This window comes from Oncorhynchus gorbuscha, linkage group LG09 (assembly GCF_021184085.1).
Source record: "Oncorhynchus gorbuscha isolate QuinsamMale2020 ecotype Even-year linkage group LG09, OgorEven_v1.0, whole genome shotgun sequence".
NCBI classification, from domain to species: Eukaryota; Metazoa; Chordata; class Actinopteri; order Salmoniformes; family Salmonidae; genus Oncorhynchus; species Oncorhynchus gorbuscha.
In genome coordinates this window covers 15,789,821-15,816,600 of record NC_060181.1, presented here as the reverse complement: position 1 = coordinate 15,816,600, position 26,780 = coordinate 15,789,821, and the positions used below count along the sequence as shown (strand labels likewise).

Sequence of the window (26,780 nt, the reverse complement as noted above, 5' to 3'; positions counted from 1 at the left end):
ACCAGCAATACCTAACACCAGCTCTACCTTTCTGTCACCAAACCTAACGCCAGCTCTACCTAACACCAGCAATACCTTTCTGTTTCCAAACCTAACACCAGCTCTACCTAACACCAGCTCTACCTAACACCAGCTCTACCTTTCTGTCATCAAACCTAACACCAGCTCTACCTAACACCAGCTCTATCTAACACCAGCTCTACCTTTCTGTTTCCAAACCTAACACCAGCTCTACCTAACACCAGCTCTACCTAACACCAGCTCTACCTTTCTGTCTCCAAACCTAACACCACCTCTACCTAACACCAGCTCTACCTAACACCAGCTCTACCTTTCTGTCTCCAAACCTAACACCACCTCTACCTAACACCAGCTCTACCTAACACCAGCTCTACCTTTCTGTCTCCAAACCTAACACCACCTCTACCTAACACCAGCTCTACCTTTCTGTCACCAAACCTAACACCACCTCTACCTACTATAATGCCTCCTGCTCTTGATTCCCTCAGGTTGTCTTTTGTAACCTTCAAGAAATAATTTCCCCTCAACTTTGATTGGTTGGAACAAATTACTTTGTAAAAAAAACAACACAAACAGCACCACACAAACAGCACCACACAAACAGCACCACACAAAGGGATTGCTTGGATTCAATGAGGGACAGTTCCAGTGTTCCATTCCAAAATGGCCTCCCTGCAAACCTCTCAAACTTGAAAGTGAAAGGAACGTTGCACCACATTGCCATGCAGACCCAGGCCTCTACACTCTCTCTTCTCCTCTCTCCCCACAGCAACAATCCGCCTAGCGTCCTCCACGGAACCCACTCACAAAAGCCTTTGTTTGGATATTAAAGTATAAAGCATTTTGGGCACGACAAAGAGGGAGGGAGGGAGGGAAAGTGAAAGAGAGAGAAGAAGAGAGAGTAAGAGAGAGATGTGGACCCCAGGAAGAGTAGCTGCTGCTTTTGTAACAGCTAATGGGGATCCTAACTAAATACCCCGAAATACCAAGACATGGAAGAAGATGGAGGGAGGGGAAAGGCAGAGAGAAAGGGAGAGTTAAAGAGAAAGAGAGAGAAAGACAGAGGGAGAGAAGGAAAGACAGATAAATAGAGGGACAGAAAGAGAAAGGGAACATTTGAAAGGGAAAGAGAGAGAGAGAGAATGAATTAAGGTCTCAGAGGAGACGAAAGCTCTTAGTACGCAAATCACACAGCTGCACAAATGGCTCTCGCCTAAATGGACAAATGAGGATTTAGACTCTCATCTCACCTCTCTCTCTCTCACGCTCTCTATCTCTCTCTCTGTCTCCCTTTGTCTCTCTCTCTCTCTCTCTCTCTCTCTCTCTCTCTCTCTCTCTCTCTCTCTCTCTCTTTCTCTCTCGCTCTCTCTCTCTCTCTCTCTCTCTCGCTCTCTCCATATCTCAATATCCCTCATCTTAGCATGTATGTACGCACACCCACACACGTACACACAGGCTGAGTGTAGAAAGTAAGTCAGGTTAACCGTCAGCATCATTACAAACTACAGTTTGTCCAGACGTTTTTGAGGAGGGCATTCACATTAGCCCTGTGTACAGCCAACACTGGAAGCACAAGATAACCTAAAACACAACTGGCTGAATTATCATTGGAAAAGATGCAAGAATAGAAGATTAGAGCCATTAGATTAGACCCCCCCCCCCTTAAAAGATTTAGATGCACTATTGTAAAGTGGCTGTTCCACTGGATGTCATAAGGTGAATGCACCAATTTGTAAGTCGCTCTGGATAAGAGCGTCTGCTAAATGACTTAAATGTAATGACTTAAATGTAAATATAAAAACAGATCTATATAGATATAAAAACACATCTATATAGATCTAAAAACACATCTATATAGATCTAAAAACACATCTATATAGATATAAAACCACATCTATATAGATATAAAAACACATCTATATAGAACTAAAAACACATCTATATAGATATAAAACCACATCTATATAGATATAAAACCACATCTATATAGATATAAAAACACATCTATATAGATATAAAAACACATCTATATAGATATAAAAACACATCTATATAGATATAAAAACACCACCATAAAAAAACTTTGACTGGTAGCAGCTAAAACTATAAAAACTTGCTGTCACTAATCTACTGTGCAGCTCTGTGGTTTCCAAACTTTCCCCCCAACGGACCATAATAAAACATGATTTGTTATGTTTTGCAGGCTAATACCATTTATATTAAATACATGGAAAGACATTTCCTGCACCACAAGAGGGTTTATCCACAGTTTGGGAGCCATTGCTGGAAACCTTTGTGGATAATGTACTTTTCTACCACATAATAACTTTACTACACTGCTACGTATATATTGGCTACTTTAGGACACAGAAGGCACAGCAGCTATCTACTGTGGTGGACGTACTGATTTGCTGTTGAGGTACTTGTGGTTTTGTCCATGGTTGTGGGCGTGGTTATAGGCGTGGTTGAGGGTGTGGTTGAGTGCGTAGTTCATGTGTTCATGGTTCATGTGGTAGTTGTGAGGCAGGCTGTGGTAACAGCCTTGTTGGCAGCTGCGTTGGAAGCCCTGGTGAGGGTGGCATAATGGCGGGTATGGTGACTGTTGGTGGCATGACGATGATGGGCAGAGAGAAGCTCCAGTGCCAGCAGTGCTAGTGCTGTAGCGCAGAGAGCCACACTGCTGCCCACAGTAGGACACGTTCTGACACTTCTGATGCTGGGATGATGAAGAGATGCGAGAGGAGGAGAGATGAGAGAGAGGAAGTGGAGGAGAGGACAATAGAGGGGAGAATGGGAAGGACCAAGCCAGTCCAAACTAATTACCATAATGGTTAAATGGTGGTTAATCTCATTTAACATGTACTCTAGTCTGAAGACTGATTACTCTCAAGACATCCTTTCTTCTCAATATGTCGTCCTCCTATCTTCTCAATATGTCCTCCCCTACTTCTCATTATGTCCTCCTATCTTCTCAAGATGTCCCCCTATTGTCTTAAGATGTCATATCTTCTCAATATGTCCTCCTATCTTCTCAACATCCTCCTATCTTCTCAATATGTCCTATCTACTCATTATGTCCTCTTATCTTCTCAAAATGTACACCTATCATCTCAAAATGTACACCTATCTCTCAAGATGTTCTCATATCCTGTCTAGTGAGTTTATGGTAACACTTTTCACAAGGCCTACTTAATACTTTTATGGCTGTTATGTCATACACTACCAAAAGTATGTGGACACCTGCTCGTCGAACATCTAATTCCAAAATCATGAGCATTACTACGGAGTTGGTCCCCCCATTTGCTGCTATAACAGCCTCCACTCTTCTGGGAAGGATTTTCACTGGATGTTGGAACGTTGCTGCTATAACAGCCTCCACTCTTCTGGGAAGGATTTTCACTAGATGTTGGAACGTTGCTGCTATAACAGCCTCCACTCTTCTGGGACGGCTTTCCACTAGATGTTGGAACATTGCTGCAGGGACTTGCTTCTATTCGGCCACAAGAGCATTAGTGAGGTTGGGTGTTTAGGCCTGGCTCAGAGTAGGCAATCTAATTCATCCAAAAGGTGTTATATGGGGTTTAGATCATGGCTCTGTGCAGGCCAGTCAAGTTCTTCCACTCAGATCTCGACAAACCCTTTATGTATGGATCTCGCTTTGTACACGGTGTATTGTCAAACAGGAACGGTCCTTCCCCAAACTGTTGCCACAAAGTTGTAAGCACAGAATCGCCTAGAATGTCATTGTATGCTGTAGTGTTAAGATTTCCCTTCATTGTAACAACAAAAATAGCCCCAGACCATTATTCCTCCACCACCAAACTTTACAGTTGGAAGAATGCATTAGGGCAGGTAGTGTTCACCTGGCATCTACCGAACCCAGATTCATCCGTCGGACTTCCACATGGTGAAGCATGATTTATCACTCCAGAGAAGGCATTTCCACTGCTCCAGAGTCCAATGGCGGTGAGCTTCACCTTACTCCAGTCAACGCTTTGCATTGCGCATGGTGATCTTAGGCATGTGTGTGTCTGCTTGGCCATGGAAACCCATTTCATTAAGCTCATGATGAACACTTCTTGTGCTGACGTTGCTTTCTCCTAGATGTTTCCACTTCACAATAACAGCACTTACAGTTGACTGGGGCAGACATTTGACAAACTGACTTGTTGGAAAGGTGGCATCCTATGACTGTGCCACGTTGAAAGTCACTGAGCTCTTCAGTAAGGTCATTCTACTGCCAATGTTTGTCTAAGGAGATTGCATGGCTGTGTGTTCGATTTTATACATCTGTCATTTACGGTGTTAGCTGAAATAGCCGAATCCACTAATTTGAAGGGCTGTCCATATACTTTTGTAAATATAGTTTATCATGGCTATGACAGGTTTTGAAGGCTTTATGGCAAATTGGTTCAAGAAAACTTTTCCCTATGCACTCAGTCGCCTTGAGCTTTTTGGAGAGAGGGATTCATTCTGGATTATGCTATTTGGAAAATGGCTGTTGGAAATGACTGCTTTTGATATTAATCAAAAAGCCTAATCATTACTTCAAGTGGATTGAGATCAGTTTATTGTCAGACTATGGATTTAAAAGACAAGTACATCTCTTCTTGTTAACTTTGTCATGAGTAGGTTTACTCGTGAACTGTGACGTGACCAGGAAAAACAGCAACGGGAAACTCTGGACCCTACAGTTATGAAACCAACCCATCCATTCCTCCTCAACACTACACTTTAAACAACTTAGCATTTTTGTTGTTGCTGGTATAGGTAATCTAAGGTGAAGCCTCAGCCTCCTAACCTTCCTAGAGGTCCATTCAAGAGACCAAAACACTACAGTAAATTACTGTGTGTATAACAAAATCCAAGGGGATGGAGGGTTCAACGTAGGAACTTCTAGAACTAATGAATATTGCAGAGCGGTGTGACCTGGTTGACATTGGGAGGCACTTCATGTCTTTATGATTTACAATGCTATTAGCATGATTTTGGACAAAGTAACCTTATGTATAACCTTATGTGAGCTTTACCTTACATGCCCTGTGCATAATGATGAGGGCTTTCATTTGGGGTAAACCAACCTGCCGCACTGCCTGCCATGTTAATAAAAATATGAAATGAAAATATGAAAACAACAAATTACAGGTGGGATTATAAAATATCTTTAGGAGGGACTGAACAAATGATGGGGTTAGGATTTTAGCCCCAAATCAACACCTGTCAAATCCTCTCAGAACCCCACAAGGAGATGTGGTCAATTTGGGATTGGGCATTAATATAGTTAGTGAAGAGCAGAATTTGGAGAACAGAAACAGTGACGTTTTAGGACCAGCAGAATGTGGTTATGTTGCCTGACAGCACAAACTGATCAGGGACCAGGCTAGCAGTGGTTAAGTAGCCTGGTCCCAGGAGTTGGCAAGGCAGCAGAGACTGATCAGGGACCAGGCTAGCAGTGGTTAAGTAGCCTGGTCCCAGGAGTTAGCGAGACAGCACAAACTGATCAGGGACCAGGCTAGCAGTGGTTAAGTAGCGTGGTCCCAGGAGTTGGCAAGGCAGCAGAGACTGATCAGGGACCAGGCTAGCAGTGGTTAAGTAGCCTGGTCCCAGGAGTTGGCAAGGCAGCAGAGACTGATCAGGGACCAGGCTAGCAGTGGTTAAGTAGCCTGGTCCAGGGAGTTGGCAAGGCAGCAGAGACTGATCAGGGACCAGGCTAGCAGTGGTTAAGTAGCCTGGTCCCAGGAGTTAGCGAGACAGCACAAACTGATCAGGGATGAGCAGTGGTTACAGATGCTGTATCTTAATTCGATCATCTTGTTGTTGCAGGAATTTTCCTGCACTACAGGAAAGGCAAAGTAATAGTATATTTGACGTTTAAAAAGGCTCCTCAAGTTTGTAATTTCCACTTAAAAAATTGGTTAATTTTCCCAATTAAAAATGTGTCGACCCGTACAAAATATGTCCATTAATTATAATCCACACGATAATTCACATTTCCTCTTGCGTCAGGATTACTTTCCTGCTGTAGCAAACTGGCTCAAATAAAGATCATTCATCTGTACGTAGTGTGGTCCCAGGAGTTGGAAAGACAGCACAAACTGATCAGGGACCAGGCCAGCAGTGGTTAAGTAGCCTGGTCCCAGGAGTTGGAAAGACAGCACAAACTGATCAGGGACCAGGCTAGCAGTGGTTATGGGTCTAATAAGGGATGAAATGAAATATTATTCACCATGATCTGCACCTGTCCGTTCTTGCATGAGTCCGGTGAGTTCTCACTGTCGTCTTTACATCCCCCCATCCGACAGCGCACTGCGTCCTGAACCTGGAAGAGACGGACGAGGTGGGAGGGAAGTAGAGGAGGAGGGAGGGAAGTAGAGGAGGAGGAGGGAGGGAAGTAGAGGAGGAGGGAGGGAAGTAGAGGAGGAGGAGGGAGGGAAGTAGAGGAGGAGGGAGGGAAGTAGAGGAGGAGGAAGAGAAGTAGAGGAGGAGGAGGGAGGGAAGTAGAGGAGGAGGGAGAGAAGTAGAGGAGGAGGAGGGAGGGAAGTAGAGGAGGAGGAGGGAGGGAAGTAGAGGAGGAGGGAGGGAAGTAGAGAAGGAGGGAGGGAAGTAGAGGAGGAGGGGGAGGGAAGTAGAGGGGGAGGGAGGGAAGTAGAGGAGGAGGGAGGGAAGTAGAGGAGGAGGAGGGAGGGAAGTAGAGGAGGAGGGAGGGAAGTAGAGGAGGAGGGAGGGAAGTAGAGGAGGAGGAGGGAGGGAAGTAGAGGAGGAGGGAGGGAAGTAGAGGGGAGGGAGGGAGGGAAGTAGAGGAGGAGATAGGGAAGTAGAGGAGGAGGGAGGGAAGTAGAGGAGGAGGGAGGGAAGTAGAGGAGGAGGGAGGGAAGTAGAGGGGGAGGGAGGGAAGTAGAGGAGGAGGGAGGGAAGTAGAGGAGGAGGCAGGGAAGTAGAGGAGGAGGGAGGGAAGTAGAGGAGGAGGGGGAGGGAAGTAGAGGGGGAGGGAGGGAAGTAGAGGAGGAGGGAGGGAAGTAGAGGAGGAGGAGGGAGGGAAGTAGAGGAGGAGGGAGGGAAGTAGAGGAGGAGGAGGGAGGGAAGTAGAGGAGGAGGGAGGGAAGTAGAGGAGGAGGGAGGGAAGTAGAGGAGGAGGAGGGAGGGAAGTAGAGGAGGAGGAGGGAGGGAAGTAGAGGGGGAGGGAGGGAAGTAGAGGAGGAGATAGGGAAGTAGAGGAGGAGGAGGGAGGGAAGTAGAGGAGGAGGGAGGGAAGTAGAGGAGGAGGGAGGGAAGTAGAGGGTGAGGGAGGGAAGTAGAGGAGGAGGGAGGGAAGTAGAGGAGGAGGCAGGGAAGTAGAGGAGGAGGGAGGGAAGTAGAGGAGGAGGGGGGAGGGAAGTAGAGGGGGAGGGAGGGAAGTAGAGGAGGAGGGAGGGAAGTAGAGGAGGAGGAGGGAGGGAAGTAGAGGAGGAGGGAGGGAAGTAGAGGAGGAGGGAGGGAAGTAGAGGGGGAGGGAGGGAGGTAGAGGAGGAGATAGGGAAGTAGAGGGGGAGGGAGGGAAGTAGAGGAGGAGATAGGGAAGTAGAGGAGGAGGGAGAAAGGGAGGAAGGTAGATGAAGGTCTTTATTGTAGTTTTAAAATGAGTTTAGCTACATTAAGACTATCATAGAGATTAGGCTATGTTCATACATACAGTACTCTACACGTGTTAATTGAGTATGTAACCTTTACAAACAAATATATTATCTTGTGAATGTTTGATCATCTATATTAGGTTTTGTTATTGATTTTAGTAAGAGACGAGATCACGGCGTATTACCCTGTAATGAACATGTATTCTTCTTTCAATGTGTTTGTTAGTATTAGTACTGTATGTATTAAAAAGTACTATAGAAATAAACGCCAAGTAATTGTTTGATTGTTGTATTCAAGCACTCTTTGAGGACATTCAAAGATCAAGAAAGTGAGAGATGAGAAATATAGGAAGAGTGAGATCATAATTTTTTCTTGTTTTCACTAGGCAAGTCATTTAAGAAGAAATTCTTATTTTCAACCTAACTACCTGTTCAGGGGCAGAATGACAGATTTGTACCTTGTCATCTTGAGGATTTGAACTTCAAACCTTTCGGTTACTAGTCCAACACTATAACCACTAGGCTACCCTGCCACCCTGGTAATAAAGTGAGAGAGAGGGTGAGAGAGAGTGAGAGAGAGTAAGGCAGTGAGTGTGGGAGAGAGAAAGAGAGAGAGAGTGAGAGAGAGTGAGAGAGAGTGAGGCAGTGAGAGAGAGTGAGAGAGAGTGAGGCAGTGAGCGTGGGAGAGAGAAAGAGCGAGAGAGTGAGAGAGAGAGTGAGAGAGAGTGAGAGGCAGTGAGCGTGGGAGAGAGAGAGTGAGAGAGAGAGTGAGAGAGAGTGAGAGAGAGTGAGGCAATGAGTGTGAGAGAGAGAAAGATACATAGAAACAGAGATAAAGAACAGAGAAAGAGTGTACAACACTGTTGAATCTAGAGAGGCAGCCAGTCTACTGAGGGTTGTGTTAGGAAGATTAGATTTGATTCAAATTGAGATATGACTGGTAACTGAGTCCGGAGCCACAGTGCTCTGAGATATAATACTGTTTGCTATTCTCTGAAACTTTCATTAAGTGAACTAAAGCTAGGTAGTGGAATAAATATTGTGGATCGAAATGTTCTTCCTGATAATACTGGACTATCAGATCACCAAGTTTGCAATCGCAACAAATCTGCTCAGACCCCAGGCAAGGATTATGAAAAGCAGCACTATAAATTGTCGGACAACGCTAAGATTCCTAGATGCCCTTCCAGACTCCCTCCACCTGCCCAAGGATGTTGGAGTACGAAAAACAGTTAACCTGTCACGACTTAACAGTTAACCTGTCACGGCATAACAGTTAACCTGTCACGACTTAACAGTTAACCTGTCACGACTTAACAGTTAACCTGTCACGGCTTAACAGTTAACCTGTCACGACTTAACAGTTAACCTGTCACGGCTTAACAGTTAACCTGTCACGACATAACAGTTAACCTGTCACGGCTTAACATTTAACCTGTCACGGCTTAACAGTTAACCTGTCACGGCTTAACAGTTAACCTGTCACGGCTTAACAGTTAACCTGTCACGACTTAACAGTTAACCTGTCACGACTTAACAGTTAACCTGTCACGATTTAACAGTTAACCTGTCACGACTTAACAGTTAACCTGTCACGACCAGTTAACCTGTCACGACTTCCACCGAGGGTGGCTCCTCTCCCTGTTCGGGAGGTGCTCGGCGGTCGTCGTCACCGGCCTATTAGCTACCACTGATCCATCGTTTGTTTCTGTCTGTTTCTTACACCTGTGTTCCATTGGGTTAATTTCTGTGGGTTTATTACCCTCGTTGCCTGCTGGTATTTTGTGCAGGATTATTGTGTTTGTTTGGGGCGTGTGCTAGATTGCGCCACAGGCTATTCTCACGGTCGTTTGAGCCGTTGTGAATTATTTATGAGTAGATTGTTTTTCCTCCTGTTGTCACTTCGAATTCCTGTTTTGTTGGGTGCCTTCGTTGGGTTTATTTCCCGACCTGTTTTGCTGTGTTTTGGGACTTCCAAATAAATATTTTCTATTTGGACCTCAGTGTTCTCCTGCTCCTGAATCTTGCACCCACCTCGTCCTAGCGAGGCACCTGACATAACCATCTAACCGAGCATTTAACCTTGCGTAATACCCTAGATGCAGCCGCACCTCTTAAAACAAAAACAATTTGTCACAAGAATTTAGCTATCTGGTGTACAAAAAATGCCTGAGCCCTGAAGCAAACTTTCAGAAAATTGGAACGGAAATGGCGCTCCAAAAGAGGTAAGAATTCATGAAATTCTTCAACGAAAAGATCATGATCCCGTTTCTGCTGTTTTGCCTGCGGTCACGGAACCCTGAACTGTTCACCGGACGTGCTACCTGTCCCAGACCTGCTGTTTTCTCTCTCTCTCTCTCTCTCTCTCTCTCTCTCTCTCTCTCTCTCTCTCTCTCTCTACCTCTCTCTCTACCTCTCTCTACCTCTCTCTCTACCTCTCTCTACCTCTCTCTCTCTCTCTATCTCTCTACCTCTTTCTCTACCTCTACCTCTACCTCTCTCTCTCACTCTCTCTCTCTACCTCTCTCTCTCTACCTCTCTCCACCAGACCTGCTGTCCTGACCTCTGAATGCTCGGCTATGGTGCACACAGCTGGTGTAGACAGACATGGCAGCTCTGCTTCTAGATCCTAGGCAACCTTTAAGTATTTTACATTTTTTGTGTGTTACATTATTAGCCCAGAATGTTTTTGAATAACTTTTGGATATCAGAGTGGCGGTAACGCACCAGCATTACAACCAGGAATACGACATTCCCAAATTTGATCCTTTCTTTGTACCCCCCAGGGCAATTTAACTTATCCCAGAGGCTGCTCCAAGACCACCCAAAGAGAATCCTCTTCCGTTATAGTCACATCTGTGTATATTCCCCCTAAGCCGATACCACGACGGCCCTCAAGGAACTACACTGGACTTTATGCAAACTGCTAACCACATATCCTGAGGCAACATTTATTGTAGCTGGGGACTTTAAAGCAAATTTGAGGAAAATGCTACCAAAGTTCTATCAACACATTGCCTGTATTACTCGCGCTGCTAAAACGCTTAACCACTGTTACTCTCCCTTCTGGGATGCCTACAAGGCCCTCCCCCGCCCACCATTTGGCAAACCAGATCACGACTCCATTTCGCTCCTCCCTTCCTATAGGCAGAAACTCAAACAGGAAGTACCCATGCTAAGGTCTATTCAACAATGCTCTGACCAATCGGAATTCATGCTTCAAGATTGTTTCGATCACGTGGACTGGTATATGATCCAGGTAGACTCTGAGAAAAACATTGACGTATAGTTCATCAGAAAGTGTATAAGGGATGTTGTTCCCACTGTGACTATTAAAAACCAACCCATACCAGAAACCGTCAATGGCAGCATTTTGGCAAAACTGAAAGCGCAAACCACCGGATTTAACCATGGCAAGGTGACTAGGTATATATTTTAATAGAAAACAGTGCATTTATTCCCTCTGTAAGGCAACCAAATAGGCAACACGTCAGTAGAGAGACAAAGTGGAGTCCCAATTCAAACGGCTTAAACACAAGACATATGTGTCAGGGTCTACAGACAATCACGGATTACAAAGGGAAAACCAGCAATGTGGCAATCACCGACTCCCAAGGACAGTGGGCTCTCGTTCTCCATGGATGACGTGAGTAAGACATTTAAGCGTGTTAACCCTCGCAAGAATGCCAGGCCGGACAGTATCCCTTGCCGCGTCCTCAGAGCATGCGCAGACCAGCTGGCTGGAGTGTTTATGGACATATTCAATCTCTTCCTATCCCAGTCTGCTGTCCCCACTTGCTTCAAGATGCCCACCATTGTTCCTGTACTGAACTAAATGACTATCGCTTGGTAGCACCATCGCTTGGTAGTGCTTCGAGAGGCTAGTTAAGGATCATATCACCTCTACCTTACATGACACCGTAGACCCACTTGAATTTGCATACATCCCCAATAGATCCACAGACGATGCAATCGCCACCACACTGCGCACTGCCCTGTCCCTTCTGGACAAGAGGAATAACTATGTAATAATGCTGTTCATTGACTATAGCTCAGCCTTCAACACCATAGTACCCTCCAAGCTCATCATTAAGCTTCGGGTCCCTAGGTCTGAGCCCCACCCTGTGCAACTGGGTCCTGGACTCCCTGACGGGCCGCCCCCAGGTGGTGAAGATCGGAAACAACACCCCCAGTCCTTGATCCTCAACACTGGGGCCCCACAATGGTGCGTGGTCAGCCCCCCATTGTATTCCCTGTTCACCCATGACTGCGTGGCCACGCACGCATCCAACTCAATCATCAAGTTTGCAGACAACACAACAGAAGTAGGCCCGATTACCAACTAGGATGAGACAGCCTACTGGGAGGAGATGATAGGGCCCTGGGGGAGTGAAAATAACCTCTCCCCATTGTCAACAAAACAAAAGAGCTAATAGTGGACATCAGGAAACAGCAGAGGGAGCACGCCCCTATCAACATCGATGGGATCGCAGTGGAGGAGGTGAAAAGCTTCAAGGTCCTTGGCGTACACATCACTGACAAACTGAAATGGTCCACCCACACAGTCAGTGTAGTACACAAGACGCATCAGCGCCTCTTCAACCTCAGGAGGCTGAAGAAATTTGACTTGGGCCCTGGGACCCTCACAAACCTTTACAGATGCACAATTGAGAGCGTCCTGTTGGCCTGTGTCACTGATTAGTCGGTACACAGTATGCAACTGTATTTTAGTCAATGCCACTCTGACATTGCTCTTCCTAATACAGTGCCTTGCGAAAGTATTCAGCCCCCTTGAACTTTGCGGCCTTTTGCCACATTTCAGGCTTCAAACATAAAGATATAAAACTGTATTTTTGTGTGAAGAATCAACAACAAGTGGGACACAATCATGAAGTGGAACGACATTTATTGGATATTTCAAACTTTTTTAACAAATCAAAAACTGAAAAATTGGGCGTGCAAAATTATAAGCCCCTTTACTTTCAGTGCAGCAAACTCTCTCCAGAAGTTCAGTGAGGATCTCTGAATGATCCAATGTTGACCTAAATGACTAATGATGATAAATACAATCCACCTGTTTGTAATCAAGTCTCTGTATAAATGCACCTGCACTGTGATAGTCTCAGAGGTCCGATAAAAGCGCAGAGAGCATCATGAAGAACAAGGAACACACCAGGCAGGTCCGACATACTGTTGTGAAGAAGTTTAAAGCCGGATTTGGATACAAAAAGATTTCCCAAGCTTTAAACATCCCAAGGAGCACTGTGCAAGCGATAATATTGAAATGGAAGGAGTATCAGTCCACTGCAAATCTACCAAGACCTGGCCGTCCCTCTAAACTTTCAGCTCATACAAGGAGAAGACTGATCAGAGATGCAGCCAAGAGGCCCATGATCACTCTGGATGAACTGCAGAGATCTCCACCTGAGGTGGGAGACTCTGTCCATAGGACAACAATCAGTCGTATATTGCACAAATCTGGCCTTTATGAAAGAGTGGCAAGAAGAAAGCCATTTCTTAAAGATATCCATAAAAAGTGTTGTTTAAAGTTTGCCACAAGCCACCTGGGAGACACACCAAACATGTGGAAGAAGGTGCTCTGGTCAGATGAAACCAAAATGGAACTTTTTGGCAACAATGCAAAACGTTATGTTTGGCGTAAAAGCAACACAGATCATCACCCTGAACACACCATCCCCACTGTCAAACATGGTGGTGGCAGCATCATGGTTTGGGCCTGCTTTTCTTCAGCAGGGACATGGAAGATGGTTAATATTGATGGGAAGATGGATGGAGCCAAATACAGGACCATTCTGGAAGAAAAGCTGATGGAGTCTGCAAAAGACCTGAGACTGGGATGGAGATTTGTCTTCCAACAAGACAATGATCCAAAACTTAAAGCAAAATCTACAATGGAATGGTTCAAAAATAAACATATCCAGGTGTTAGAATGGCCAAGTCAAAGTCCAGACCTGAATCCAATCGAGAATCTGTGGAAAGAACTGAAAACTGCTGTTCACAAATGCTCTCCATCCAACCTCACTGAGCTCGAGCTGTTTTGCAAGGAGGAATGGGAAAAAAATTCAGTCTCTCGATCTGCAAAACTGATAGAGACATACCCCAAGCGACTTACAGCTGTAATCACAGCAAAAGGTGGCGCTACAAAGTATTAAGAGGTTATCCCCAAGAGGTTAAGGGGGCTGAATAATTTTGCACGCCCAATTTTTCAGTTTTTTAATTTGTTAAAAAAGTTTGAAATATCCAATAAATGTTGTTCCACTTCATGATTGTGTCCCACTTGTTGTTGATTCTTCACAAAAAAATACAGTTTTATATCTTTATGTTTGAAGCCTGAAATGTGGCAAAAGGTCGCAAAGTTCAAGGGGGCCGAATACTTTCGCAAGGCACTTTATTTATATATTTCTTAATTCCATTCTTTTACCTTCAGATTTGTATGTTTTGTTGTGAATTGTTACATACTACAGCACTTTTGGAGCTAGGAACACAAGTGTTTCACTACAACCACAATAACATCTGCTAAATATGTGTATGGGACCCTTAACACTTGATTTGACTTGAAAAGTCAACTGACATTTTGCCCCTTCTACAACCACTGGGATTATTAGTTGACCCTGCTCGTCATCTATGAACATTTGAACATCTTGAAGAAGTATCTGGCCTTAACGGCCATGCAATCATTTAATCTCCACCCGACACAGCCAGAAGAGGACACCCCTCAAAGCCTGCTCCGTCTCTACGTTTGTTCCTAGGTTGCAGCCTCCATCTGCATTGCTGCTGTTTGTGGTTCTAGGCTGGGTTTCTGTATAAGCACTTTGTGACATCTGCTGATGTAAAAAGGGCTTTATGAATACATTTGATTTGATTTGACTAGTGGGTACACAGTATTCCATTTACACCCACATTGCCTCCCACATCATGTTGAGACAGAGAGAACTAATATTAACACTATACCCAATGAGTCCCAAAACTTCCTACGAACATTGGGATGTTGTACAAAGAAATTTGTTTAGTGTGTTACCAAAAATATTGTCGTGTGTAACGAGCTTAATAACATGGATAGGAGACGTGCAAGCATGCATACACTGAGACTACACTGACACACTGAGACTACACTGACACCCTGAGACTATACTGACACAGTGAGACTACACTGACACAGTGAGACTACACTGACACCCTGAGACTACACTGACACCCTGAGACTATACTGACACAGTGAGACTACACTGACACCCTGAGACTACACTGACACCATGAGACTATACTGACACAGTGAGAAGACACTGACACAGTGAGACTACACTGACACCCTGAGACTACACTGACACAGTGAGACTACACTGACACCCTGAGACTACACTGACACCCTGAGACTACACTGACACACTGAGACTACACTGACACCCTGAGACTATACTGACACAGTGAGACTACACTGACACACTGAGACTACACTGACACAGTGAGACTACACTGACACAGTGAGACTACACTGACACCCTGAGACTACACTGACACCCTGAGACTACACTGACACACTGAGACTACACTGACACACTGAGACGACACTGACATAATGAGACAACACTGACACACTGAGACTACACTGACACACTGAGACTACACTGACACCCTGAGACTACACTGACATCCTGACACTACACTGACACCCTGAGACTACACTGATACACTGAAACTACACTGACACCCTGAGACTACACTGACACCCTGACACTACACTGACACCCTGAGACTACACTGACACACTGAGACTACACTGACACCCTGAGACTACACTGACACCCTGACACTACACTGACACCCTGAGACTACACTGACACACTGAGACTACACTGACACACTGAGACTACACTGACACCCTGAGACTACACTGACACACTGAGACTACACTGACACAATGAGACGACACTGACACCCTGAGACGACACTGACACACTGAGACTACACTGACACCCTGAGACTACACTGACACCCTGACACTACACTGACACCCTGAGACTACACTGACACACTGAGACTACACTGACACACTGAGACTACACTGACACACTGAGGCTACACTGACACACTGAGACTACACTGACACACTGAGACAACACTTACACGGAGAATACACTGACACACTGAGACTACACTGACACACTGAGACTACACTGACACACTGAGACTACACTGACACACTGAGACTACACTGACACAGAGACTACATGGACACAGAGACTACACGGACACACAGAGACTACACTGACACACTGAGACTACACAGACACACAGAGACTACACTGACACACAGAGACTACACGGACACACAGAGACTACACGGACACACAGAGACTACACTGACACACAGAGACTACACGGACACACAGAGACTACATGGACACACAGAGACTACACAGACACACAGAGACTACACTGACACATGGAGACTACACAGACACACAGAGACTACACGGACACACAGAGACTACACGGACACACAGAGACTACACTGACACACAGAGACTACACTGACACATGGAGACTACACAGACACACAGAGACTACACGGACACACAGAGACTACACGGACACACAGAGACTACACTGACACACTGAGACTACACGGACACACAGAGACTACACATACACACTGAGACTACACTGACTACACGGACACACAGAGACTACACGGACACACAGAGACTACACTGACACACAGAGACTACACGGACACACAGAGACTACACTGACACACAGAGACTACACTGACACACAGAGACTACACAGACACACAGAGACTACACTGACACACAGAGACTACACGGACACACAGAGACTACACTGACACACATAGACTACACTCACACACAGAGACTACACGGACACACAGAGACTACACTGACACACAGAGACTACACTGACACACAGAGACTACACTGACACATGGAGACTACACAGACACACAGAGACTACACGGACACACAGAGACTACATGGACACACAGAGACTACACAGACACACAGAGACTACACGGACACACAGAGACTACACAGACACACAGAGACTACATGGACACACAGAGACTACACAGACACACAGAGACTACACGGACACACAGAGACTACACGGACACACAGAGACTACACGGACACACAGAGACTACACAGACACACAGAGACTACACGGACACACAGAGACTACACTGACCAAAACATGTATGTTACCATATACGAATTCAGTTTTTTTTTCTCCCTTCATTTAAATTTAAATATTTTACTGTAAAGTGTGTTACTTTTTAAATGCAACTTAATTCAGTTTGATTTTGTGTGGTTGTTGTGTCTGACTCAATAAACCCTGATAATATGTAATCTGTGTCCTTTCATCCCTCCAGGATATAAAGACAACCATATCTTCACCTGAGCATACAAATGACTGACTTTCATCTGAGTGGCTGCTGAGTAGGACAACAAATTACCACCCTATGAGTGGAATCTGAGAACAGAACACTGAATTGAGCCGCAGCGCCAAAGAAAAGTCATCTTCACTCACAGCGGGTGTTCGGTGTTCGGTGTGTGTGTGTGAGAGAGAGAGAGAGAGAGAGAGAGAGAGAGAGAGAGAGAGAGAGAGAGAGAGAGAGAGAGAGAGAGAGAGAGAGAGAGCGAGAGCGAGAGAGAGAGCGAGAGAGAGAGAGAGAGAGCGCGAGAGAGAGAGAGAGCGCGAGAGAGAGAGACTGCATATTGGATCAGAGCAGAGCCCGTGTCAGATGAATAGTGCATTCACTGGAGTATCGAAGCTCATTCCATCTCTCTCTCTCTCTCTCTCTCTCTCTCTCTCTCTCTCTCTCTCTCTCTCTCTCTCTCTCTCTCTCTCCATCTATCTCCTTCCCTTGCTCTCTGCATCTCTCTCTATGTATTTCTTTCTCTCTCTCCATTCTCTCTATGTTAACTCTGCTTTCCTCATCCCCTGCTGGGTGAGTTGGCACTCTGATGGCTGCGTACTTCTCATCTCAAAGTCAAATGTGTTTCCTATGGATCTATACTCCCTCCCTCACCCTCCCTCTCTCACATTCTCTCTCTCTCTATCTCTCTCTCCCTCCTTCTCTCTCACCCTCCCTTTCTCACATTCTCTCTCTCCCTCCTTCTCTCTCACCCTCGCTCTCTCACATTCACTCTCTCCCTCCTCTCTCTCACCCTCCCTCTCTCACATTCTCTCTCTCCCTCCTTCTCTCTCACCCTCCCTCTCTCACATTCACTCTCCCTCCTTCTCTCTCACTCTCCCTCTCTCACATTCTCCCTCACCCTCCCTCTCTCATATTCTCTCTCTCCCTCCTTCTCTCTCACCCTCCCTCTCTCACATTCTCTCTCTCCCTCCTTCTCTCTCACCCTCCCTCTCTCACATTCTCTCTCTCCCTCCCTCTCTCACATTCTCCCTCACCCTCCCTCTCTCACATTCTCCATCACTCTCCCTCTCTCACATTTCTCTCTCCCTCCTTCTCTCTCACCCTCCCTCTCTCACATTCTCCCTCACCCCCCTCTCTCCCTCCTTCTCTCCCTCCTCTCTCCCTCTACATTTCTCCTGATCTTCACACTTTCCTTCCTCCACATGTTCTAAATGTTCTCCCTTTGTGTTATTCATTAACCCTTTCTCCTTTTCTTGCCATTCTTTCTCTCCTCTCCTCTCCCTCCCTCCATCTTTTTGTCTCCCTCCCTTCCTCTCTGCGGTAGTCATTATTTCCATACGTACATGTTCCTTTCCTAATTTCTCGATCCATCTCTCTCCCTCCCCTCTTCCTGCTAATCACATTTTCTATACATCCATGTTCTCTAAACTCCCTATCGGGTAAATTACATTTTCCACAGACCTCCCTCCCTCCCTCGTTCTGATACACACATTGTGTCACTCTGCAACACACCCTCTCTATAGATCCATGAACTCTATGTTCTTTCAATCCCCATCTTCCCTCTGCCTCTGTGCCTCTATTCCTCTCTGCAACTTTTTTACACAGTCTCTATCCCCCTTTCCTCTCCCTCTTCTCCTCTGCACGTCTCTCTCCCCCTTTCCTCTCCCTCTTCTCCTCTGCACGTCTCTCTCCCCCTTTCCTCTCCCTCTTCTCCTCTGCACGTCTCTCTCCCCCTTCCCTCTCCCTCTTCTCCTCTGCACATCTCTCTCCCCCTTTCCTCTCCCTCTTCTCCTCTGCACGTCTCTCTCCCCTTCCCTCTCCCTCTTCTCCTCTGCACGTCTCTCTCCCCTTTCCTCTCCCTCTTCTCCTCTGCACGTCTCTCTCCCCCTTTCCTCTCCCTCTTCTCCTCTGCACGTCTCTCTCCCCCTTTCCTCTCCCTCTTCTCCTCTGCATGTCTCTCTCCCCCTTTCCTCTCCCTCTTCTCCTCTGCACGTCTCTCTCCCCCTTTCCTCTCCCTCTTCTCCTCTGCACGTCTCTCTCCCCCTTTCCTCTCCCTCTTCTCCTCTGCACGTCTCTCTCCCCCTTTCCTCTCCCTCTTCTCCTCTGCACGTCTCTCTCCCCCTTTCCTCTCCCTCTTCTCTTCTGCACGTCTCTCTCCATCCCAGAGACAACATCATCCGCTTGCCCGTTGTACTGCAGCTATTAGGGATTAGGTTCAGTCCCTGACAGAGATTTAAATATTTACTAAAATAATTCCTGGATTTGGGCAACTCTAATCCTATGCTTTTGTGATATTGATTTAACATATACTGTATGACTTAAAGTTTTTGTCCATTAATGTCCAACTATATGTTTACTCAATAAAGAATTAAGTGATGTATATCATATCGGGGGGAGAGACAGAGTGTCACGGCTGGCTGAAGGACTGGACCAAGGTGCAGCATGGTAAGCGTACATTCTCTCTTTATTGAAAATTACGCCGACAAAACAAAGAACAAAACCAAACCGTGAAGCTTTGGGCTATGTGCCCTGAACAAAGACAAACCGTGAAGCTTTGGGCTATGTGCCCTGAACAAAGACAAACCGTGAAGTTTGGGCTATGTGCCCTGAACAAAGACAAACCGTGAAGCTTTGGGCTATGTGCCCTGAACAAAGACAAACCGTGAAGCTTTGGGCTATGTGCCCTGAACAAAGACAAACCGTGAAGCTTTGGGCTATGTGCCCTGAACAAAGACAAACCGTGAAGCTTTGGGCTATGTGCCCTGAACAAAGACAAACCGTGAAGCTTTGGGCTATGTGCCTTGAACAAAGACAAACCGTGAAGCTTTGGGCTATGTGCCCTGAACAAAGACAAACCGTGAAGCTTTGGGCTATGTGCCCTGAACAAAGACAAACCGTGAAGCTTTGGGCTATGTGCCCTGAACAAAGACAAACCGTGAAGCTTTGGGCTATGTGCCCTGAACAAAGACAAACCGTGAAGCTTTGGGCTATGTGCCCTGAACAAAGACAAACCGTGAAGCTTTGGGCTATGTGCCCTGAACAAAGACAAACCGTGAAGCTTTGGGCTATGTGCCCTGAACAAAGACAAACCGTGAAAACATTGGGCTATGTGCCCTGAACAAAGACAAACCGTGAAGTTTGGGCTATGTGCCCTTAACAAAGTCAAACCGTGAAGCTTTGGGCTATGTGCCCTGAACAAAGACAAACCGTGAAGCTTTGGGCTATGTGCCCTGAACAAAGACAAACCGTGAAGCTTTGGGCTATGTGCCCTGAACAAAGACAAACCGTGAAGCTTTGGGCTATGTGCCCTGAACAAAGACAAACCGTGAAAACATTGGGCTATGTGCCCTGAACAAAGACAAACCGTGAAGTTTGGGCTATGTGCCCTTAACAAAGTCAAACCGTGAAGCTTTGGGCTATGTGCCCTGAACAAAGACAAACCGTGAAGCTTTGGGCTATGTGCCCTGAACAAAGACAAACCGTGAAGCTTTGGGCTATGTGCCCTGAACAAAGACAAACCGTGAAATTTTGTGCTATGTGCCCTGAACAAAGACAAACCGTGAAGCTTTGGGCTATGTGCCCTTAACAAAGACAAACCGTGAAGCTTTGGGCTATGTGCACTGAACAAAGACAAACCGTGAAGTTTGGGCTATGTGCCCTGAACAAAGACAAACCGTGAAGCTTTGGGCTATGTGCCCTGAACAAAGACAAACCGTGAAAACATTGGGCTATGTGCCCTGAACAAAGACAAACCGTGAAGCTTTGGGCTATGTGCCCTTAACAAAGACAAACCGTGAAGCTTTGGGCTATGTGCCCTGAACAAAGACAAACCGTGAAAACATTGGGCTATGTGCCCTGAACAAAGACAAACCGTGAAGCTTTGGGCTATGTGCCCTGAACAAAGACAAACCGTGAAGCTTTGGGCTATGTGCCCTGAACAAAGTCAAACCGTGAAGCTTTGGGCTACGTGCCTTGAACAAAGACAAACCGTGAAGCTTTGTGCTATGTGCCCTGAACAAAGACAAACCGTGAAGCTTTGGGCTATGTGCCCTTAACAAAGACAAACCGTGAAGTTTGGGCTATGTGCCCTGAACAAAGTCAAACCGTGAAGCTTTGGGCTATGTGCTCTGAACAAAGACAAACCGTGAAGCTTTGGGCTATGTGCCCTGAAGAAAGACAAAACCGTGAAGCTTTGGGCTATGTGCCCTGAAGAAAGACAAAACCGTGAAGCTATGGGTTATGTGCCCTGAACAAAGACAAACCGGGATGCCCTAGGCTATGTGCCCTGAACAAAGACAAACCGGGATGCCCTAGGCTATGTGCCCTGAACAAAGACAAACCGTGAATCCTTGGGCTATGTGCCCTGAACAAAGTCAAAGTTAACTTCCCACAAAACAGGTGGGGGAAAAGGGTACATAAGCATGATTCTCAGTCAGAGACGACGATAGACAGCTGTCCCTGATGGAGAACCATACCAGGCCAAGACATAGAAATACAAAACATAGAAAAAAGGACATAGAATGGCCACCCTAGTCACACCCTGGCCTAACCAAAGTAGAGCATAAAAAGCCTCTATGGCCAGGGCGTGACACAGAGAGATGTTGTGTAGCCACGGAATGGATCAAATATTTGTCTGATGTTTGTACACACTAGGGGGCCGTGTGAGTGTGTGTGTGTGTGAGGACACGGATGTGTGTGTGTGTGTGTGTGTGTGCATGTGTGTTTGTGTGTGTGTGCATTATATTAAATCAAATCAAATGTTATTTGTCACATGCGCCGAATACAGCAGGTGCAGACCTTACAGTGAAATGCTGACTTACGAGCCCTTAACTTCTTGGATATAGGGGGCGCTCTTTTAATTTATGGATAAAAAAAACGTTCCCGTTTTAAACAAGATATTTTGTCACAAAAAGATGCTCGACTATGCATATAATTGACAGCTTTGGAAAGACAACACTCTGACGTTTCCAAAACTGCAAACATATTGTCTGTGAGTGCCACAGAACTAATGCTACAGGCGAAACCAAGATGGAATTTCATACAGGAAGTGTCCCAGATTTTGAATGCGCTGTGTTCCAATGTCTCCTTATATTGCTGTGTATGGGTCACGAATGAGCTTAGACTTTCTGTCGTTTCCCCAAGGTATTGACAGCATTGTGACGTATTTGTAGGCAAATCATTGGAAGATTGACCTTAAGAGACTACATCTACCAGGTGGCCGCTTGGTGTCCTCCGTTGCAATTATTGCGTAATCTCCAGCTGCGTGTATTTGCTTCGAGGAGAAACACAGCTGCCACGAATGATTTATCATCAAATAGATATGTGAAACACACCTTGAGGATTGATTCTAAACAACGTTTGCCATGTTTCTGTCGATATTATGGAGTTAATTTGGTAAAACGTTCGGTGTTGTAGAGACTGCATTTTCAGATTTTTTTCTTAGCCAAACGTGATGAACAAAACAGAGCGATTTCTCCTACACAAGTAATCTTTTTGGAAAAACTGAACATTTGCTATCTAACTGAGAGTCTCCTCATTGAAAACATCCGAAATTCTTCAAAGGTAAATGATTTAATTTGAATGCTTTTCTAGTTTTTGTGAAAACGTTGCCTGCTGAATGCTAGGCTTAATGCTATGCTCGCTATCAATACTCTTACCCAAATGCTTGTGTAGCTATGGTTGAAAAGCTTATTTTGAAAATCTGAGATGACAGTGTTGTTAACAAAAGGCTAAGCTTGTGAGCCAATATATTTATTTCATTTCATTTGCGATTTTCATAAATAGTTAACGTTGCGTTATGGTAATGAGCTTGAGGCTATAATTACGCTCCCGGATACAGGATTGCTCGATGCTAGAGGTTAACCAACAATGCAGTTCAAGAAATAGAGTTATGAAAATATTTTCTAAATAAAAAGTAACACAGTAGAATTACATAACAATAACGAAGCTATATACAGGGGGAACCGGTACAGAGTAAATGTGCAGGGGTACGGGTTAGTCGAGGTAATATGTACATGTAGGTAGGGGTAAAGTGACTATGCGTAGAGCTTAGATAATAAACAGTGAGTAGCGGCAGAGTAAAAACAATGAGGGGGAGGGGTCAATGTAAATAGTCTGGGCGGTAGAAGCTGCGAAGGAGCTTTTTAGACCTAGACTTGGTGCTCTGGTACCGCTTGCCGTGCGATTGCAGAGAGAACAGTCTATGACTTGGGTGACTGGAGTCTTTGATAATTTTTTGGGCCTTCCTCTGACACCGCCTAGTATATAGGTCCTGGATGGCAGGAAGCTTGGCGCCAGTGATGTAATGGGCCATTCACACTACCCTCTGTAGCGCCTTACGGTCAGATTCCGAGCAGTTGCCATCCCAGGCGATGCAACCAGTCACGATGCTCTCAATGGTGTAGCCGGGGACCCATGTCAAATGTTGAGGGGAGAAATGTGCTGTCATGCCCTCTTCATGACCGTCTAGGTGTGTTTGGACCATGATAGTTTTTTGGTGATGTGGACACCAAGGAACTTTGAAACTCTCTAACGTGCTCCACTTCAGCCCGTTGATGTTAATGGAGGCCTGTTCGGCCCTCCTTTTCCTGTAGTCCAAAATCATCGCCTTTGTCTGGATCACATTGAGAGAGAGGCTGTTGGCCTGGCACCACACTGACAGGTCTTTGACCTCCTCCCTGTAGGGTGTATCATCGTTGTCGGTGATCAGGCCTACAACTGCTGTGTTATCAGCAAACTTAATGATGGTGTTGGAGTCGTGTTTGGCCACACAGTCGTGGGTGAACAGGGAGTACAGGACGGGACTAAGCACACACCCCTGAGGGGAACCGGTGTTGTGGATCAGAGCGGCAGATGTGTTGTTACCTACCCTTACCACCTGGGGGCGGCTCGTCAGGAAGTCCAGGATTCAATTGCAGAGGTGAGGTGTTTAGTCCCAGGGTCCTTAGCTTAGTGATGTGCTTTAAGGGCATGATTTTGAACGCTGAGCTGTAGTCAATGAACAGCATTCTCACATAGGTGTCCCTATTGTCCAGGTGGGAAAGGACAGTATGGAGTGCAATTGAGATTGTGTCATCTGAGATTGAGATTGTGGATCTGTTGGGGCGGTATGCGAATTGGAGTGGGTCTAGGTTGTGTGTGTGTGTGTGTGGTGTGCGCGTGTGCGCGTGTGCGCGCGCGTGTGTGTGGCTAGTAAATGGGTATTTCGAGACTCTGTGTGTGTCTGTTGAGAATGGACAGTGAGGGCATTGGACTGGGGACTTATCGTCTTAATTCATACAGTGTTTTACTAATCTCTTTATAGGAGCCCTGGATCATCTGGACAAAACTCTATTATATTAATATAGGCTGAAGCAGAGTAATCCTCCCATGTCTGAGCTAAACCTCTGTCTATCTAGCTAGCTGGTGCTGTCTGGGCTGAATCTCTGTCTATCTAGCTAGCTGGTGCTGTCTGGGCTGAACCTCGGTCTATCTAGCTAGCTGGTGCTGTCTGGGCTGAACCTCGGTCTATCTAGCTAGCTGGTGCTGTCTGGGCTGAATCTCTGTCTATCTAGCTAGCTGGTGCTGTCTGGGCTGAACCTCGGTCTATCTAGCTAGCTGGTGCTGTCTGGGCTGAACCTCGGTCTATCTAGCTAGCTGGTGCTGTCTGGGCTGAACCTCGGTCTATCTAGCTAGCTGGTGCTGTCTGGGCTGAACCTCGGTCTATCTAGCTAGCTGGTGCTGTCTGGGCTGAACCTCGGTCTATCTAGCTAGCTGGTGCTGTCTGGGCTGAACCTCGGTCTATCTAGCTAGCTGGTGCTGTCTGGGCTGAACCTCGGTCTATCTAGCTAGCTTGTACTGTCTGGGCTGAACCTCGGTCTATCTAGCTAGCTGGTACTGTCTGGGCTGAAACTCGGTCTATCTAGCTAGCTGGTACTGTCTGGGCGAACCTCTGTCTATCTAGCTAGCTGGTACTGTCTGGGCTGAACATCTGTTCATCTAGCTAGCTTGTACTGTATGGGCTGAACCTCTGTCGATCTAGCTAGCTGGTACTGTACGCTTCAGTAGGAGAAAACGAGACCACCTGTAGCAGGGTTTGGGTTTCAATTCAGGAATTAAACTGAATTTCTTCATACACCTACATACAGTAAACACACAGACACACTCAGACACACACTAACCTCGCGGCGCATGGCACAGTGGACAGTAATGATGACGAAACCCTGGACAGAGTCAAAGACAGCAAACAGAACCTGAAAGAGATTAGAACGTCTGTCAGGTACCATAAAAAGAGAGAGTCAGAGAGATAGAGAGGGAGACAGAGAGACACAGAGACAGAGACAGAGACAGAGACAGAGACAGAGACAGAGACAGAGACAGAGACAGAGACAGAGACAGAGACAGAGACAGAGACAGAGAGGGAGACAGAGAGGGAGAGAGATACAGGCAGAGAGAGACTGAGAGAGAACTGGAGAGAGAGAGAGACAGGTAGAGAGAGCTAGAGAGAGTGAGAGAGAGAGGTAGAGAGAGAGAGGTAGAGGTAGTGGTAGAGGTAGAGAGAGAGAGAGAGAGAGAGACACGATGACAGAAAGATAGTGTGTGTATCAGTGTGTGTATCAGTGTGTGTATATGTGTCTATCAGTGTGTGTATCAGTGTGTGTTTCAGTGTGTGTTTCAGTGTGTGTTCCAGTGTGTGTTTCAGTGTGTGTACAAGTGTGTGTTTCAGTGTGTGTTTCAGTGTGTGTATCAGTGTGTGTTTCAGTGGGTGCACCAGTGTGTGTTTAAGTGTGTGTTTCAGTGTGTGTATCAGTGTGTGTATCAGTGTGTGTATCAGTGTGTGTATCAGTGTGTGTATCAGTGTGTGTTTCAGTGTGTGTATCAGTGTGTGTATCAGTGTGTGTATCAGTGTGTGTTCCAGTGTGTGTTCCAGTGTGTGTTCCAGTGTGTGTTTCAGTGTGTGTTCCAGTGTGTGTTCCAGTGTGTGTTTCAGTGTGTGTTTCAGTGGGTGCATCAGTGTGTGTTTCAGTGTGTGTTCCAGTGTGTGTTTCAGTGTGTGTATCAGTGTGTGTTCCAGTGTGTGTATATGTGTCTATCAGTGTGTGTATCAGTGTGTGTTTCAGTGTGTGTTTCAGTGTGTGTTTAAGTGTGAGTTTCAGTGTGTGTTTCAGTGTGTGTATCAGTGTGTGTTTCAGTGTGTGTATCAGTGTGTGTATCAGTGTGTGTATCAGTGTGTGTATCAGTGTGTGTATCAGTGTGTGTTTCAGTGTGTGTTTCAGTGTGTGTATCAGTGTGTGTATCAGTGTGTGTTCCAGTGTGTGTTCCAGTGTGTGTTCCAGTGTGTGTTTCAGTGTGTGTTCCAGTGTGTGTTTCAGTGTGTGTTTCAGTGGGTGCATCAGTGTGTGTTTCAGTGTGTGTTTCAGTGTGTGTTTCAGTGTGTGTATCAGTGTGTGTATCAGTGTGTGTTTCAGTGTGTGTATCAGTGTGTGTATCAGTGTGTGTTTCAGTGTGTGTATCAGTGTGTGTATCAGTGTGTGTTTCAGTGTGTGTATCAGTGTGTGTTTATGTGTGTGTTTCAGTGTGTGTATCAGTGTGTGTATCAGTGTGTGTATCAGTGTGTGTTTCAGTGTGTGTATCAGTGTGTGTATCAGTGTGTGTATCAGCGTGTGTATCAGCGTGTGTATCAGCGTGTGTATCAGCGTGTGTATCAGTGTGTGTTTCAGTGTGTGTATCAGCGTGTGTATCAGCGT

General features: G+C 45.9%; 1 protein-coding gene across 1 annotated transcript in view; it reads right to left on the bottom strand.

The window, feature by feature from the left end:
* The window catches only part of LOC124043194 (adhesion G protein-coupled receptor B2-like), a 557,845-nt gene that overhangs the window by 65,252 nt on the left and 465,813 nt on the right, over window positions 1-26,780 (bottom strand). The window contains exons 25-26 of the mRNA XM_046361489.1: window positions 25,215-25,286; window positions 6,248-6,340 (exon numbers count right to left, since the gene is read on the bottom strand). Of these exons, the coding sequence (XP_046217445.1) occupies window positions 6,248-6,340; window positions 25,215-25,286 (165 nt within the window). The remainder of the gene's footprint in view (window positions 1-6,247; window positions 6,341-25,214; window positions 25,287-26,780) is intronic.